This window comes from Mastomys coucha, unplaced genomic scaffold (assembly GCF_008632895.1).
Source record: "Mastomys coucha isolate ucsf_1 unplaced genomic scaffold, UCSF_Mcou_1 pScaffold19, whole genome shotgun sequence".
NCBI lineage: Eukaryota > Metazoa > Chordata > Mammalia > Rodentia > Muridae > Mastomys > Mastomys coucha.
The window spans coordinates 445361-464037 of record NW_022196901.1 but is presented as its reverse complement, the minus strand read 5'-3'; the positions used below and the strand labels follow the sequence as shown (position 1 = coordinate 464037).

Here is an 18677-nt window from a genome sequence, read left to right as displayed (position 1 = left end):
TGGCTTAGACTCACAGTACCATATTGAATAAGAGTGGAAAGAGTGGACATTTTTGTCTCTATTCCTGATATCAAAAGAGATGCTGTGTCTCCTCTGATTGTCTACTGAGATATAGTTTCTGTTTTTGAGGCTATATGCTATATTTATTGATTTACCTATGTGGGACCTTCCTGGGAATTTTGGAGTGAAACTGACTTAGTCATGGTTTTATGATCTTAATGTGTTCTTCTATTCAACTTGCAATATGTATCAAGAATTTTTATTTACATGTTGATGAGAGGAATTGAGCTATGGTTTTCTTGTTGTATGCTGTATGACTTATGATCAGGGTGATGCTGGCTTCATAGAATTTGTCAGGTAATGTTCCTTTCTTACTCTTCTGCTTTCTAACCTAGTTTGAGGAGCATTGGTATAGCCTCTCTTTAAATATTAGTGGGATTCAGCAGTGAATCCATTGGGCTTGACTTTTCCTGGGATTTTTATTGATGCTTTAATCATGGATTATTTAAATTGTGTGAATCTTCTTGAGTTAATTTTAATAGGTCGCATCTTGTTAACTCCACTGCCCAGCCTTTTTTTTTTTTGTCAAATTAAGCAAGCTTTATTTTCTGTCAGACAGGGCTGTTTCCCTAGTGGGAATTGAAAGAATAGCATTGAACATAGAAGAAAGTGGGATTTATATAGCTTAAGATCCGCAAGACTAGATTATATAGGAATTTGGCAGAACATCTAGTCGAGGTGGAGATAGGTGTATAGTGTGTGGAACATGTCAAATTCTAGAAAATGAGCCAAGGCATGGTCAAACCCAAGTTTCCAGAAAACAGGAATGAATTTATTTTGACCTTGTAACAAGATGGCTTCTGATCTTAAGGTGGGTCAGGCTGGTCCATCAGTATGCCTAGGAGTTCATCCATTTCTTTTAAAGAATTCCCAAATGATTCTCTTCATTTTACTAGAATCTGTTTTAACCTTCCTGGTGTTTGTGTCAGTTGGTTGGTTGGTTGGTTGACGGGTCAGTTGTCATGTGTTTGTTCTTTCTCTCCCGCCCCCTTCCTTCCCTCTTAGGTTGTTAATCTTACATTTGAAAGGAACCAAGTCCTTATTTGGTTGGTTCTATGTGTTGTTCTTTTAATCTAAATGTCACTCATTTCTGTCCCAATTTTTACTAACTGTTGCTGTCAGCTGCTTAGTGATTCTCTTTTCTCTTTACACCAGGTGATTTCATCTGTGCCAAAGCCTCCAGAGGACAATATAAAAGACATGTGTTCAAGTCACCCACAAAAACAAAGAAGAAGAATATAGCTTGCCAGAAAGGAGTTAGTCTTGCCTTTTCTTTTGAATCAGGGTCTCACTGAATAGAGATCTGCTGCTCTGGAACTCACTATGTAGGCCAGGCTGGCCTTGGGCCTCGGCCCCTGAGTGCTGGGATTACAGGGTGTGTGCCTCTCTCAGCTACATTGGTGTGTTCTGGAGAGATTCTTTTTCATGTCTGGCCCATTTTAATTCTTTCAGACATCTTACTACTGCTGTTTAAAGTTTTTTCTCTTAAACTGTTTGCAAATGTTTCCATCTTTCTTGAATCTACACGCAGTGTGGCAGAGACTGTTCTTTTCTTTTTTTTTTTTTTTTTTTTTTTTTTTTTTTTTTTTGGTTTTTCGAGACAGGGTTTCTCTGTATAGCCCTGGCTGTCCTGGAGACTGTTCTTTTCATACCATATTAGTTCACAAAATATATAAATCGATCGAAACAAATATAAAAATAGGTAATGCAAATAAAGGCAATCAGAGTCTCATTTTAATTCAAGTATTGAGCAATTTGTGTTCAAAAACTAGCAGGGGGATTGTTTTTGAATACCATGGCTTCAAAATGAAAGCAGGTCTGTAAAGAAAAAATGTCAATAAAATGTTAGAACAAAGTCAATATTAGAAACACTTTTTAAAAAAAGAAACAAACATAATGTAACTTCTAAGATTAACTTACATCGACTATGCTGATGTAAAAGCTAATTTTGGAAATTCTAGATTTCTACATTGTCAGCATATCTGTACTTGTACTTCTGTCAGTGTACCACCATGTAATTTTGTCAGGCTATTTCCATTTTCTTTTCTGGGAAAAAATAAACTGAGAAGGCACATGCTACACTGTGTGCTATGTGCATGTCATTTCTCGTCCTTAGGGGGCTTCCTTCAGTGAATTGTATCTGGCCATGTGGAGTAAGGTTTGCTTCTGTGGCCATGGTAAACTGATCAGCTTTGCCAGCATGGCTTTCCAGGGGTTAGGTTCTGCATGCATGAGAGATGAGTACACAGATGGCTGTGCTGAAATCACAGGTAAATGACACATATTAATGGCCTATGACACACAGAGCCGGGCAGAACAAACGTTATGCGAATCAGGCCACTCAGATACAAAGTGCTGAGTGTGTCTCTCTGTACGTCAGGGCCCTGGTCTGTGAGTGTGAGAAGAGTGTTTGATGACTCACCTTCACCAACATACACAGGAGTGGCCATGAGAGTAAAGAAGGAAGCATGTGCCGTGTCAAGCAGGGAAGGAGAAAGAGGAAGCAGGGGGCTTCTGTAGGCATTCCCAGCAGTGAAGGTACATAGACCACACTGCAGTGTCAATGTGGGGCCTGGCACCTGCCAATTAGGCTACGCTGGCTAGCTAAGAAGTCCCAGGATCCTCCTGCCTCTCTGCCTCCTCAGTGCTGGGATTACAAGCACACCCCACCATGCCCAGCTTTTTACATGAGTGTTGTGAATTGAGATTGGGCTTTCTGCTTACTGGGAAGCCCTGCAGTAACTGAGCTGTCTCTCCCATCAGCCATTTATCGCCTCAGATTAAAAGCTGTTTACACATTGGTTGACTGGAAGAGGTCATGGTTCTAGCACTTTATATACTTGCTCAACCTATTCGTTATTCAGTGTTCTATCATGTGAGTAAGATAAGATACTCTGGCTTGGGTTTGGTAAAGTGTGTCTCCATACTTACAGAAGACAGGAATTATGTATAGCCAAAGAGGTAACAAGTCAAAGTCTTTTAGCTATAATAACTGACATAGTCAGTAATGTCACCTAGCCCGAACTGGAATGAGACTAATGACTTTATGATTGCCTTCAATTTGGCAATGGGCTGAAGCTACCAAGGTAAGAGGCTATTGTGTATTATTTTCTAATCCTTTAAAATTTTTCCTTAATTGGGCCAGTGAGATGTCTCAGTGTGTAAAAGCATTTGCTTTGAAACCTGACTACTTGAGTTCAGTTCCCTGGGATCCAGGTGGTGGGAAGAGAGAACAGATTCCTACAAATTGTCCTCTGACCTCCACACAAACATTGTGGCTTGTCCTAGATTGGGTTACTACTGCTATGATGAGACACCATGCCCAAAAGCAAGCTGGGGAGAGAAGGGTCCATTGGCTTACACTTGCTTCCACATCCTTAAGCCATCACTGAAGGAAATCAGGACAGGAACTCAAACAGAGCAGGATCTCAGAGGGAGGAGCTGAGGCAGAGGCCTTGGGATGGTGCTGCTACTAGCTTGCTCTCATGGCTTGCCCAGTCTGTGTTCTTACAGAACCCAGGACCACCAGCCCAGGGGCAACACCATCTACAATGGTCTTGGCCCTCTTCCATCAATCACTGAGAAATGCCCTACAGCTGGACCTTATGGAGACATTTTCTCAGCTGAGGTTCCCTGCTTTCAGATGACTCTAGCTTGTGTCATGTTGACATAAAACTATCCAGGACACACACACACACACACACACACACACGTTCTACACTTTTAATAAAAGGTTTCCCTCATCTACTTTAAGCTCTTAGTATTTGTAACTCCACCTTTGCATCTGGTAAACATGGTCCAAATACCTCCAACAAAAGTCCATCTTTTTTCACTGCTTTTTCAAAGTCTGCAAAAGAGATCTTGCCATCATTGTCATAATCCTAGAGAGAAAGGTGATTTAGGGATGAATGATAAAGTCTTTTAAGTTTACCATGGAAAACTAGCTATCTAGACTGCTAAGAAAAACTATCAGCTCATTCTCCTGAAGACATTATTTACACAAATCTATGGGGATTTAGAATAGAAGTCACTGATTTATTCTAACCAGAGTCACCTTAGCTATACACAATGTAGCCCTGTCAATTACACACACTGGAATTGGGGAATAATGCAAAATATGGGGGAACTATATAAACCTACTGCCCTCTTTGCAATTAAATAAGTGTAATATGTCTCAGATTCTTTTTAGCATAATTTTATTCCTCAAAAGGCCTCTTATTGCCAGGTGGTGGTGGCGGACACCTTTAATCCCAGCGCTTGGGAGGCAGAGGCAGGTGGATTTCTGAGTTCAAAGCCAGCCTGGTCTACAGAGTGAGTTCCAGGACAGCCAGGGCTACACAGAGAAACCCTGTCTCGGAAAAAAAAAAAAAAAGTATGTTGTGTAGAGTGCAGGGAAGGGGGAATCTATATGTGAACTACAAATGCCTTAGACGGCTACTTCAGATTGCAGAAGATGACCTTGATTTTTCATTTTTGTACATAAGTTTAGAATATAATTTAGAGGAAAGTATAAGTGCCCATCAGAATAAGGTGCATTGGCATTACCATTTCCGTCCCAGAACGGAATCTGGGAGCAACTTGTGGAAAAGGCATCTGCACTCAGCCTGAGCAGTAGCTAGGGCTTCTAAAAGACATACTCTCACACAGAGAGAACAGAGACACAGACAGGTTCACGGTGTGGCCCCAGCTGGTCTTGAACTTGCAATCCTCAGACATCCAAGTGCTGGAATTGCAGGCAGGCACCATCATGCCAAATTTTTCTTCTCTCAGCCTCTGAGTAACGTCAGTGGTTAGTTGGGCCTGCCCTGGATTCACAGAACCTCACTCAAAACAGTTTAGGGTCCTCATAAGAGTGGACGCCACTATTCCTGTATAAGCAGCCACTACTGTAAGGCTGTATTGATAGATAAATTCTGCACCATGATTTCTGTGCTTCGGTTTTTCTCATCTGCAAAGTGGAGGTAATCATTCTGTGGATAAAATGCACGAATGCTAGAGAGGGCCCTGAAGGCCTGCTCTACAGTCAGCACTCTCTAAGGCTCAAATGGTTTGTGCTGTTATCTTTGCTGAGATGAGCACTTGGTAGACTGGAAGAATGTGGTCGTGAAGACAGAAGGTAGCACGCAGTTTTCCATCTAGTGAATCGAGCCCCTTCCCAAATTAATAAGCTTCTACTGATATCACTATCATGCTTTCTAAAATAATTAAACTGACATTTATTTTACGTAATGATTATTTAGTCAGGAGGCCATCCCTTGTCTATTGCTCAAGCATTGTTGTGGGTAATGGGTAGAATAGAAAATCAAAGAGAAAGCAAGTGAGAACTGCCCACAGGAAAGTTGCTCATCGCAGAGAAGCGGCCATTGCTCGCTCCACACGTAGCCTTAATGCAGCAGATACCTCCATGAACGCCGCGTGGTGCCCAGGCTTACCATCTTCTTCAGGCTTATTTCTACCAAATCCTTTATGCCTTCTTCATTCTCTTCTTCAGGAGAGTGCTGGAAGAGACTACTCTTCAACATGTCAAAAATTTTTTCTCGGGAAATGTAAGCATCTCCACTTAAATAATAAACTTCAAAACAGACTTTATAAGGCGTAGGGATCAAAAATTGAACAAACAAAATATCATTAGTCATTTCAGCATAAGATAATAAAGGGTAAATATACAATTACTGATCTGATCCATTATATGGCAGAAGTTTTATGACAGAGAGCTTCTTGTTAAATTTGTTTCCATACAATGAAATACTATGTGGTGGTTTGAATGTGCTTGTCCCAGGGAGTGAGTGGTGCTACTAGGAGGTGTGGCTTTGCTGGAGGTGCGTCACTACTGTGGGGGTAGGTTTTAAGGCCCTCCTTCTAGACCCTCCTGGAAGCCATTTTTCTGTTTGCCTTCAGAACAAGATGTAGAACTCTTAGCTCCTCCAGCACCATGCCTGCCTAGATGACAATAATGGACTGAACCGCAGAACCAGAAAGCCAGCTTCAATTAAATGTTGCTCTTTATAAGAGTTGCCTTGGACATGGTGTCTCTATGGAAACCCTAAGACGTACCCCTTGGCAGGTCAAAGAACAGCTCACAGTTCCTGGATTTGGAGTTTGAAAATGATAGCAAACTGCGGTAAAGGAGGTGGATTTGTATTGACCTACTTTTGTTTGTATGCTTATATATGTGTGTTTAAGTGTGTAGTATGTTTGTATTTTCTGCATATAGACTATAAATATGAACCATATACTTTTTTGTATCTTTGGAAAATGGTTTACACACACACACATTTAGAGAATGAATGAGGTAAGCTACTTGGGGTCTACCCTTCTGCCCTATGTTCAAACCTCACTCTGAGAGTAACTTTCCTCTCTTCCACCTCAGATGACCTTACTCATATCCTGGGAAGGTGGCAGTGAAGTAACTTTTCTGGAGTTTATTAATAGTCTAGTTAAATGTTTTGGCAAACACCAAAAAAATAAACTCGAGTGTCCGATGAGTTGCATATCTCTGTTAAATTCTTCCACTTCACAGCATAACATACATGTTGAAGAACAAGCCTCCCATAGAAAACCGTGTTCCCTACATGAACTCCTAAAATGTGTAAGAAGGCTTAGGAAGTGGCACTGGAGAAGACACATCCTCCTCAGAGTCATCTATTTAACCATGTAGCTCTACTCAGCCACACAACTATGTCTCCCAGTAATCTGTATTCCCACAGGGACCTTGACACAGCTGTCCGATCCTCAGTGAGACTTTGTGAGATGGAGTAGAGTGGAAGATGGGTTAGAGTTGGTGCTTTAAACCGTGTGAGGCCCTGGTTTCAGTCCCCAGCACTACAATCCCAGACCCCGGAGAGTGGAAACTATCTGTATTACCTCATGAAAAGTTATTAACTGTCAGCAATTTGACTATTCAAAACGCTGTTATAGGAAGGTTAAGATACCTTCAGCTTAGAAATATTTTTTTAGGAAATCATATGTATGCGTCTATGTGAGTGTATTCCATGTTGGCACAAGTACCTACAGAGGCCAGAATACAGAGGGTTTTAAATTCCCCAGAGCTAGATTACAGGCAGTTGTGAGCAACCCAGTGTGGGTGCTGTGAATCGAACTGGGGTCCTCTGGGAAAGCTGCAAGCACCGTATTCTCTCTGTTCTCCAGGCATCTTCCTTTTCAGTGTCCCAAATCAAAATTCAAGTGAAAGTGCAAAAGAGATGCAAATTTGCTCAACTACGAAGAACTCTGCGGGCTTTTCTTAAGTAAATGGATAATCTAGGCAGTTTGTTCCCCTGACAACTGGTGTCTAAAATGATTTTTAATTCTGTTTCCAGACTTCTATACAGGTTATCCTGACAGCTGGAGTGGAGCATAAGAAATGGATATTACCTTGGTGGAGATGGGAATGACAGCGCGGGGGAGCTGGGAGCAGGGTAGTGAGCGGGGCAGACCAGAGCTACAGCAGCAGTAAAGCACACAGGATGGATATTTCCTTGGCTGCAGGCAGCAGAGGGAGAGCAGGAGGGGAGGGGTGGAGTGGGGCGGACTAGAGCTTTTGCTGGGGAGAAGTGTGGATCAGGACAAGCTTCCCAATGCTCAGTGTTCCTCCTATTTACAACTCTCTCATTGGGCTTGAATTGTCTTCCGTGTTCTTTTACCTCCCACTCCTCCTCCGTTCTAAAGACCAGGATATTACTGTGTTGGCTATTAGGGTGTGTTGAGCATCGTCCTTGCTTTCCTGTAGTGTAGTGCATATTTTCTTCAGTGAAAAGAAAACAAATGACCCCAGTGTAACACAGGCATGACCCAACCTCAAGGCCTGCTTCCTGCTGAGCCCAGAAGCCGACCCTTAGCCTGGTCAGCTGATCAGAGTCACACCCTGACCTTAGGGCTGCTCTTAACTGAGGCTGTAGCCAAACACTCTAATGACAGCTACGCATTCTAGGCTCAGTAAAGGAAATGGGTCACATGTAGGTTTTCTGGGGTTTTTCTTACTCTTTTTTTTTTTTTAAATACATTTATGTAAGTGAGTACACTGTGGCTGTTTTCAGACACACCAGAAGAGGGCATCAGATCCCATTTCAGATGGTTGTGAACCACCATGTGATTGCTGGAAATCGAATCAGGACCTCTGGAAGAGCAGCCAGTGCTCCTAACCGCTGAGCCATCTCTCCAGCGCCCACCTGTCCCCTGAGGCAGGAACTGAAAAGCCCCTTTAAACGGCCATTTATTTTCCACCTCCGCATGAGACCTAACATCCTCATGACTATGGATAAATCATTTGGAGTGTTTCCAGCAGCCCAGAAGCTGAGAATGCCATCGGATAGCACAAAAGGCCTGGAACAGGTCCCTGCCATGCTGTGACCATACACCTGATATTGTCACCAACTGATTTTAAAAGTGTTGCCTTGTTATTACAGAAACTTCACAAAATTGTTGCCACATCAGGATGTGGAATTTGGGTAGACCTGAATCTATGTTCCAGGGCTATGATTACTCCTAGTTATCTTAAACTCTCTCCTGTCCTTTTTGCAGTGATAGCTGCCTTAGCATATGGAACACAGGATTGATGGGCATAGCACCCAGCCATAACCCCCTTCTTACATCTCATCTTCTCTTCAAAAGTCCCTCGGAGAAACACTGCCAAGCCTTTAATCCACTCTTGTAAATTTACATAGCTATCACCATCTTTGTCAAATACAAAGAACACTGAAAGAGAAAAAGAATCTGTAAGTGTATTGTAGCTGTAATTGTCTTAGAATGCCCGCCCCCTGTTTAGATAGAATTTTTCTTACAAATTGAGGGGGGGGTGTGTTGGTGTTGTCTTTTGAAAGAATCTGAATTACTGGAAATGTGGGTTTTTTTCCCCTATATGTTTACATCAGGAGAGTCATTCCACACAATGAGCAATAAGTCTTCATTTGTGATGTTTTATATAGTTATTATGGTCAAGAAAATCCTTGGAGCTAATTAATGAGATAATTTTAATTTTTAAAAATAAAAAGTGAAAAAAAGTGATAGAAAAAAATCTGTTGTAGAACACTCACAATATTTCAAAGTAAATTCCTAGTGTGTGCAAGTGTGTGTGTGTGTGTGTGTGTGTGTGTGTGTGTGTACACAAATATGTTAGTCAGAGATCAAAGGACAGCCGGTGGAACTGGCTCTCTCCCACTTTATCTGCTGAGCTGTCTTCCCAGCCCAATATTTGTTTGTTTGTTTGATTGATTGATTGATTTATTCATTTTTTGAGACAGGGTTTCTCTGTATAGCCCTGGCTGTCCTGGAACTCACTCTGTAGACCAGGCTGGCCTCAAACTCAGAAATTCACCTGCCTCTGCCTCCCAAGTGCTGGGATTAAAGGCATGCGCCACCATTGCCTGGCTCAGCCTAATTTTTAAAGTTATCCATGAAACTTTATCCTATAGAAAACTTCAAATGTAATTTGTCTTTTGAGATGAGGGATATATTTATATTTCGATTATGGTGATGATTTTCAGGGGCCTGCATGTGTCAAATCTTATCAAAATGTACAGAACCTAACTGGGTACACTAATCCTTTCCTGTTTTAGATATCTGACTATAAGGAGTCACCATTTTTTTGTACTGACACACTTCTATGAAGGGGAAAAAAAGCCAATTAATGATTTACATTGGTGGTGTGTACTTTCATGATTCACATCTATGGTGTGTACTTTCATGGCTAAAAATCCTAAGTTGTTTATCCTTAAAAAATACTAGATTCTTTAATCCAGTGGTAATTATCTTTCAAAACTCCCCTGCTGTGAGCTACAAAGTCCTTAGTGGGTTTGTATTAGAGATTGTCCTCACAATCATCCTGGGTTCTGTTTCCAACACTCTCCTACCACAGTTATTCCTCTCCAGTGTGTCATTCTAAGTCCAGTCTTGTGAAGAGGACATGCACGCCAATTCAGTTTTGGGCTTGCACATTTTAGTTTGTTGTGACTTCTTACCCCTATTCATCAACAAATCATTAGTCATTCCGAATATGTTCTGCAGGACTCCTCGAAAAGTGTTGCGGTCCATCCTAGTATTATCAAGCTTTCCAACAGGGCATCCCACCAAGCTATAGAAAAGTTGTATGAGACATTCAACTTCAGATTTCTTGACTGTAAAATGAGAAGCAAGAATAAGTAGTAGATTTAACAACTGAGTTTAAGAGCAATTGCAGCTATTAAGTTATGATGCCAGCTGGCCAGGCATGATGTGCGGTTGTTACTGAGTAGTCTGTAGTGTTTTATTTCTACTAGATCTGCAGCCTTCAAACTGGAAATTTGAAATACTCACTCATGGTTCATTACAGACTTAGAAAGTGATATTTAGGGTTGCAGAGATGGCTCAGTAGTTTAGAGTAATGACTGCTCTTCCAGAGGTCCTGAGTTCAATTCCCAGCAACTACATGGTGGCTTTCAACCATCTGTAATGGGATCTGATGCCCTCTTCTGGTGTGTCTGAAGACAGCTACAGTGTATTCATAAACATAAATAATTTTTTTAAAAAAATTTAAAAAGGAGGCTGGGCGGTGGTGATGCACGCCTTTAATCCTAGCACTTGGGAGGCAGAGGCAGGCAGATTTCTGAGTTTGAGGCCAGCCTGGTCTATAGAGTGAGTTCCAGGACAGCCAGGGCTACACAGAGAAACCCTGTCTCGAAAAACCAAAAAAAAAAAAAAATTTAAAAAGGAAGTAATGTTTAGACACAGGTAGGTGACTGTGGTGCTGCCAGGACGGAAACTGGGCATTTGGCCTGGGGTTGGGGACACTAGGCTTTAAGCATCTGGACGCTGTTTCCATTTCTTTATTAAGATTTATTTACTTTGGTTTTGTGTTTACATACACGGGTGTCTTCTGGCATTTGTATCTGTACCACCTATGTGCAGTGCCATTGGAGGCCAGAAGGTGGGACCAGATCCTTGGGAACTAATTGCAAATGGTTGAGAGCCACCTGGGAACTGAGCCTGGGTCCTCTGCAAGAGCAGCAAGTGCTCTTAAACACAGAAACACTTCTTTAGCCCATTTCCATTTCTTATCCTAAACTGCTAAGACTTGACTCTTCTGTGCCTTCTTCTAGGGACAGCTGAGTACTGTCCTGAGTGACCTCAGCTCCTTCAGTCTCAGAGTGTCTAATTCTGGGATCATCTTAATTAGGGTTTCATTGCTGTGCAGACACACCAGGACAAAGACAACTCTTATAAGGACAACATTTAATTGGGGCTGGCTTACAGTTTCAGAGATTCAGTCCATTATCACCATGGTGGGAAGCATGGCAGTGTGCAGACAGACTTGGTGCTGGAGGAGCCGAGAGTTTTAACATTTTGATTTGAAGGCAGCCAGGAGGAGACCCTTTTCTACACTGAATGAAGCTTGTGCATAAGACATCAAAGCCCACCCGAGTGACACACTTCCTCCAACAAGGCCATACCTACTCCAAGGTCACACCTACTAATACTGCCATTTTCCATGGGCCAAGCAAAGTCAAATCCCACAGTGACTCAACAGTTACTTGAAAGAAATAAAATACAGTGAAAGCTGCTTGTCTTTTTTTTTTTTTAATTTTTTTCTTCCTATTTGTGGAAGAAGGTGAGGAGAAAGAACTATTTTAATACTATCTTTGGGATGATTTTAGGTTACCCACAAGACAGCAGTAAATGTATGGCAAGTATTCAATTTATGTGTGGGGTTCTATGTGGTTTGAAGAACATTGTTCCTAGGATAGTGGCTGGTAATCTAGATAGAGAATAAGCAATTTCAAAGGTGCCTAATAACATTTATTTTGTAGACCAAATAAAAATCTCGTTTCTTAATATAATATCAACTATACCAGTGCAGCCCTGAAAAAGGATCTAACAGCTAAGTTTTGTTCAGTGTCTTAAAGGACACCCATGAGCCAGTGAGCAGATACAGACAGACTCCTGCCCTCAAGGCTGTTGCCGACTTGTTAAGAGATACATTAAGGAGCTGTGGTATGGCTCAGTGGTAGAGCACTTGCCTAGCATGTTTGCTCTCCAGAACCTAAAACAAGTGTGAAGAATTAAATAAATGAAGTACAGTAAATCAAAAACCAAAGGAAGAGATATTCAAGTGGGGAAGGTGCTGAGTGATTAATATCCAAAGTGGAGGTGTCACCTGGCCTCAGTCTGTCGAAGGGCCAGGCACTTACCTACAAGGCAACTTGAAGGCTTGGAGCTTCTGAATTCTGAGGCAGCAGATGGGCCCATGCTGAGGCATGCTGTCAGATCTTACAGACAAGGCAAAGTTTGCCAAACAATTCTGGCTGATAACCAAACTTGGATTTAAGGACAACTACTTTCACAATACATTCTTGAAATAATTTTTTTTTGTTTTGTTTTGTTTTGGCTTTTTCGAGACAGGGTTTCTCTGTATAGCCCTGGCAGTCCTGGAACTCACTCTGTAGACCAGGCTGGGATTAAAGGCATGTGCCACCACTGCCCGGCTTTGAAATGATTTTTTGAATGGAAGACCAGCAATTTGTATTCTGCTACAAGATCATAAAAACCTTAATCCCAGCAGTTGAGAGGCAGAGGCAGGCGGATTTCTGAGTTCAAGGCCAGCTTGGTCTACAGAGTGAGTTCCAGGACAGCCAGGGCTACACAGAAAAACCCAGTCTCAGGGGAAAAAAAAAAAAGATCATAAAAACCTGTCCACCACACATACACACTTTTTTTTTTGAGACAATATCTCACCATGGAGTCCAGGGTGGCCTGAAATTCTTGATCTACTGCCTCAGTCTTCCAAGTACTAGCGTAACAGGCATGGGTGTTTGCCTCCAGCGATGTGACTTTGATTTTTCACTAGAGAAATGAGGTCTAAGAAGCCTTCCTTTAAAATTAGTGAAATTTGCCTGGTATGGACATACAGGCTTTTCATCCCAGCACTCAGGAGGCAGAGGCAGGTAGATTTCTGTGAGTTCAAGGCCAGGTTGGTCTACAGAGAGAGTTTCAGGCCAGTCATGGCTACACATTGACACCCTAGCTCAGGAAAAATAAAAGAATACAATGAGATTTTTATGACTGTTTCTGCTAAAGCAGTGAAAATGAGGCCCTATGATGGGAGGGCAATTTCAGTTGTCAACTGTCACATTGCCATGTCCTCTGACCTGAACCATTCCCTCTTGGAGGAAGGGTCACTCAAACCAAGGAAGAAAATGCAACTGACAAGGTTCAGGAAGCAGAAGTCTTGAGGAAGTTCCTGAAACCTGTTTTTAAACCATTCCCCAAGGTTATGTAAGTGGTAACAGGCATTTGGGATTGGACTATCCCACTGCCTGCAAGTTGTGCACCACCTGGGATGCCAATGTTTGTTTTCGTTCTTTGACAGTTTCATGTATGTAACACATTTTAATTTTTCTCATCTGCCATTACTCTCACCCAGCCTCCCATGTTTTCCCACTTTCGTGTCCTGTGTATCTGCCCCACTGCCTGCGAGGCTGTTTACCTCCAAAGGCGCATGGGTAGTTCCCAATGGCTATTCCACTGAAGAAAGGGATACCCTTCCCCAGCCTTTAACTATCAGTAGTCCCGGGGGGGGGGGGGATCACGAGCCTTTCCCTTTTCCATGATGAAATGTTAATAGGCCTCACTCTTGTCTTGTGTAGGTAACCAGAGCTACACGAGTTCATTGGTGCAATGGCAATGTAAAGATGCCATTTGTGACGCACCTTCCCCCATCCTCTGACTCATCATTCCTTCTGTCTCTTCACTCCTGCAATGCAATGCTTCTGGAGCCTAGCTGAGCAGTCCATTGTGATTATTTCAGAACTTTGACCAGTTGGGAATCTCTACATAACTGCTGCTTATTGCTATAGCTTTTATGATGGAGACCAAGAACAGCACTAATTCTAAGCAAACATTAAGTAGTTAGAAAGTGGTTTGACCATGTCCACTTAGTCAAATGGAAGCAGTGGGTTTCCCTTTAGGTACTATGATCTCCCTGCCACCAGCTCTTGATCAAGTGCACAATACCAGGAATGTGTCCCAGCCTCTGGAGCAGGCCTTGACTGCAATTAGAAAATGGTTCTCCCCAAAGCTCCCATGCCATTACTGCACCAGTGGACAGATCTTATCAGGTCAGCTGTTACTGTAACTCTTAATATTCTCAGCTAGTTAAGAGTGGTGATAGCTTTCCACCCTCTGAAATTTGAATAGAACCTTCTAGCCAGCAGGAAGCATCCAGCTATTCCAGCCTGATTTCTCTAAGTCCTGTGACCAAAGTGTGGAGTGTCTTCAGCAACAGGGCTTACCATCAAGTTCTGTTGGAAGCCAAGAGCAATGGCAGTAGCATGTTATTATTTTGGTGCTTCTATAACCAATGTATCACAGGATCTTTATTAAATAACAAGGCTTCTGGGAGGAGCACTAGGGGATGCAGGTTTCAGTCACTGTCCATACTAGAATGGGTGTTTTGGTGAGACAGCTGCCTTTGAGTCAACCATGTTCCTGTAAGATCCCTCACCTGCATTCCTAAATAAACTCACTGTTTCACCCAGGTAGACTTGGTTCTTTGGTATGCTGTAGATACCTTCGACAAACTACATAGGTGTCTCCCCATTACACATCAACTTGACAGGATCTAGAACTACTTAGGAGACAAATGAATTTTTGGACTGGGTTAAATGAGGTGGGAAGGCCCACCCTAAATGTGGGCGGTGCCATTCCAAAGGGCAAGCTGAGCGTTCATCTCTTTCCCAACTGTAGGTGCAATGTGACCAGGTGCCTCACCTGCTTGCTGCCATGTCTCCTTAAATTGTGAGCCAAGATAAGCCCATGCACACATGGTCTTTGTTGGGTATTTGTCAAGAGAGCACTATAAGTGAATTGACAGGCTGGATCATATAGGGATTCAGCTGCCCTGAGGGAAGAAGACACCTAGATGGGTTTTTCTGATGCAGGGATGCTATATTCATGAACAGGTTGGATTTTTTTGGGGGGGGGGTGGAGCTCATGATCCTATCTTAGTCTCCCAAGAGCAGGGATGACAGGTGTGTACTGCTACACCCAAGTTAAGTAAGCTTTAAATGAATAATTGACCGGCTTGGACATTTTTTGGAGGTTTCAGATTTAAGTAAGAGACACAGGGAGTAGAGAGTTTTCTTCCTATATCCTTTTCATGCAGTTGAAGCTTATGTAACTATGGCACTTGCTCAAAGCTGATCACTACATACTAGTCTAATGATAGGCTGTAATTGTATCTTATCAACTTTCCCACTAAAGGCCTTTTAGTGTGTCAAGATCCAGTCCAGAATAGCATAGCTAGTGCTCAATGTCCTCTAATCTGTGAGCATTTTCAATTTTCCTCAGTCTTTCATTGTTTAGCAGTTTGGGTCTGGTTTTGTAAAGTGTGTCTTGCCTCATGTGTCTTGGGTAGTAATGCTTATATTAGTCAACATAAAGCCATATATGTGGTATGGTTTGAGTGGGTACCCCCTGCTATATGTTGAAATCCTCCCCTCCAATGTGACAGTTTTAGGAAGATGGTGCCTTTTCTGAAGTGGTTGTGTCTGGTACTCCTATAACCTACCAGCTCAAAAGCGGGTCATTCAATCTCCCTTGGTTTCGACTTGGCAGCTTCTAGAACTATGAACAGTATACTTCTAGGCTCACCTTGTATTATCCCTTTTACTAACCACTGCCCAGTAAGTTCTATATCTTTTTACTTGAGAAAGCAGTGATTGGATTGTTGCTATTGCAGTGCAGCTTCTAAACCTTCCATGCAGAGCTAATTAGGAAAGATTTATGCAAACTATGCACACACTGGCATGTTTTGTCTCACAAATGCCTAGAGATGGTCCTGCCTTTAAATCTTGATTGAAATTTATTAAAAACTCATGAACACCAAGAACCAAAGATTTGGATCCACAAGGGCAAATATTAAACTTTTCCCTCCCTTTGCCAGGAGTGGATCAGAGATGCAGTCCATAGCGTCTCTTGCTTTCGGCAAGGTATCCAATCCTTACCCCGGAAACCTCTGCTTCTGCCTAGTTCCCTGTTGCCTGTTGTGCAAGCAGAGGCAGCCACCCTCCTGGGTTTTCCCCTCCCAATAAACCTCACATGAGGCTTGTTGTGCAGTGTGACTTTGTGGTATTCATTGGCTCCCAACTGCCAGGACACCTCCTATTCAAGTTATAACACTTTCGCTGTGGAAAGCACTCCCTGCTAGAGCAGAGTTATAGCACTTGTGTAGGGGACCCTTCACTTCAGAGCTGCAACATTTAGTCACTCTATCTTAATGTTGGAGTGAAAAGTCTGACTATCCAGTCTGTCCTCTAAGACTTCCTTCACCTAGGTGGCAGTATGTCTCTACCAACACTTTTGGTTATACTGATGGTGTATAGATAGATAGATCCTCTATTAGACTCAAATTGTTATTGTGTATCTCTTGTAGCTCAGGTTTGCCTTGAACTCCATAGAATCGAGGATGACCTTGAACTTCTGATCTTTCTGTGTCTACCCCCCCTTTTTTTTTAAGATTTATTTATTGTATGTTAAGTACACTGTAGCTATCTTTAGACACAGCAGAAGAGGGCGTCAGATCTCATGACAGATGGTTGTGAGCCATCATGTGGTTGCTGGGATTTGAGTTCATGACCTCTAGAAGAGCAGTCAGTGTTCTTAAACCACTGAGCCATCTCTCCAGCCCCCGTGTCTATCCTCTTTAAGTGCTAGGAATACTGGTGTGAGCTAGCACTCCCAGTTTGAGACTGAACTCAGGTTTATCAGACTGTATAGCAGGTCCTTTATGTACCAACTCATCTCTTCAGCCACTTAACACCATTTCACACCCCTTTTTTGAGACAGGGTCTCACTATGTAGCTCTGGCTGTCCAGGAACTCACTATGTAGACCAGGCTGGCCTCAAACTCAGAGATCCACCTGCTTTTCCCTCCTGAGTGCTGGAATTCAAGGCACGGCCACCCATGTGTAGCTGTACTTTTTTTAAATGAACAAAGTCATTAGAAACAGACTCTTTTTATCTAATAAATCCTGACGAATCCATCAACCAACCTCTCACTGAATCAAGGTCCTGAAGCAGTGTTAGGAATCTGCTAAGTACTTACAGCTCTTGACAGTTTTCCTGATGGGTTCCACCAGCTTCTTCAGAGCCCTCTGCTCCATCAGAGTGGCTTCAGCTCACTGCTTTCCCAAATAGTTCACCTCCAAGCTTGTGTCCCAAGCTGGTACTAACACTTCAACTCCAAACAGAATGTGGCCATGGCAACTCCCCAGCAACCAGACAGAATGTTCTCAGTTGGAAGATGAACAGGTGCATTCAGGACATATTGGATAAAGTCTGGATACTTTTGGGCACTAAAACAGTTATGAGCAAACAAAGGAATCCAAGTGACCAAAGAAGCTAGCCCTGGTGTGGAGCTGACATTTCTAGAGATTTCATCACTCTCTGGCCTCTATCACAGTGCCACTGTTTAAGAGATGTGCCATGTTTGTAAAATTCGCATAAAAATCACCCAAGAAAAAGGGCAGGTTTGGTGGAGGAGAGAAGGTATGTTATTAACTTATACATCATTATAACCATGGAACTAACATAAGGGGCAACACCCCATAAATATTGATTTTATGTCTATTAGGAGACTGCAAGGGTCACCAAACACCATGAAATGTGTGTCTCAATCAACAGACTCTGAAAAAGACACAACATTCCAAATCACCTATTTTCTACCTTCCATAGTCTAACAAACAGCTGCTTCTTAAAAATTGTGGCTGTCATACTCTAGAATAGCCCATAACCTGCCCTTGTACATTCAAGGAAAGTGACAAACAAATGACCCAATAGGCTTTTCTAGCATTTGGATAAACATCAATTTTGAAAAGAAATTGGGGGGGAAGAGTGATATAATATATCCTTTAAACTTTTTAGCTTACATTAGGTATCTTTAAGCAGGAAAACTTAAGAAACCTCCTAGGAACATGTTTTTGTCACTAAAAGCCTGAAGGTAGCTGGGCAATAGTGGTGCACACATTTAACACCAGCACTAAAGTCGCAGAGGCAGGCAGATCTTTGTGAGTTCGAGGCCAGCCTGGTCTATAGAGCAAGTTCCAGGACAGTCAAGGCTAAACAAAGAAACCCTGTCTCAAAAAACAAACACAAGCTCTCACTTCTCTCTTCCCTGCCCCTCACCCCTCCCACTCCTAGGAAACTCTGATTTTGTCTGAGTGGAGTTCTCATGCCTTGCATCTTTTGCATAAACGTGTATGGAAAGCATAAGGTATCGTTTCTGCTGTGATCCTGATGGGTGGCCCAGAGCAGATTGTTCAAAAAATTCCTTTTTTTACTCAAACCAACTGTGAGTTGCCAGAGTCCAGAGAGTAGCTGGCCACCAGAGCTGTCACTAGCTGTGGGTGCGTGCAAAGGACCTTGCTGGCAGCTGGAATTATCCAGTGCAAAACCAGAAAGAACTTAGATGGTTTTCACCACTCTGGGAAACCCTGGAGACATCAGTGGGGTGACAGCTGTTTCCAAGAGGGACTGTGAGAACTACAGGACAGGTGAGTCTGATTGTCCCTAAAGGGCACGCCAGAGCCAACCTTCAGAAGGAAGCCCACCTGGGGCCAGACCTTTATTCCCAGCCTGATGGCACAGGC

The 18677-nt window shown here is 42.6% G+C and overlaps 2 protein-coding genes and 1 long non-coding RNA gene across 6 annotated transcripts in view; 2 read left to right on the top strand and 1 right to left on the bottom strand.

Moving 5' to 3' along the window:
- The window catches only part of Rbm48 (RNA binding motif protein 48), a 12611-nt gene extending 10472 nt beyond the window's left edge, over nt 1-2139 (top strand). For all 3 annotated transcript variants that reach the window (XM_031379914.1, XM_031379915.1, XM_031379916.1), the window contains one exon: nt 1216-2139. In XM_031379914.1, the coding sequence (XP_031235774.1) occupies nt 1216-1302 (87 nt within the window). In that variant the 3' untranslated portion in view covers nt 1303-2139. The remainder of the gene's footprint in view (nt 1-1215) is intronic.
- On the bottom strand, nt 1767-17377 carry LOC116097446 (EF-hand calcium-binding domain-containing protein 1-like). Of its 2 annotated transcripts, none has more exons than XM_031379922.1 (6): nt 17135-17377; nt 10017-10172; nt 8650-8754; nt 5493-5644; nt 3867-3941; nt 1767-1878 (listed from the first exon to the last, which is right to left on the bottom strand). In XM_031379922.1, exons 1-6 carry the CDS (start codon nt 17190-17192, stop codon nt 1822-1824), a joined length of 603 nt encoding a protein of 200 aa, XP_031235782.1. In that variant the 5' UTR covers nt 17193-17377; the 3' UTR covers nt 1767-1821. The 2 variants fall into 2 exon arrangements, with proteins under 2 accessions (XP_031235782.1, XP_031235781.1); XM_031379921.1 differs by having other exon boundaries at nt 1769-1878; nt 3837-3941.
- LOC116097447 lies at nt 17337-18295 on the top strand. The gene is made up of 2 exons (XR_004121431.1): nt 17337-17577; nt 18229-18295. It is a non-coding gene; the product is annotated as an uncharacterized LOC116097447 (long non-coding RNA).
- The last annotated feature ends 382 nt before the right edge of the window (nt 18296-18677 follow it).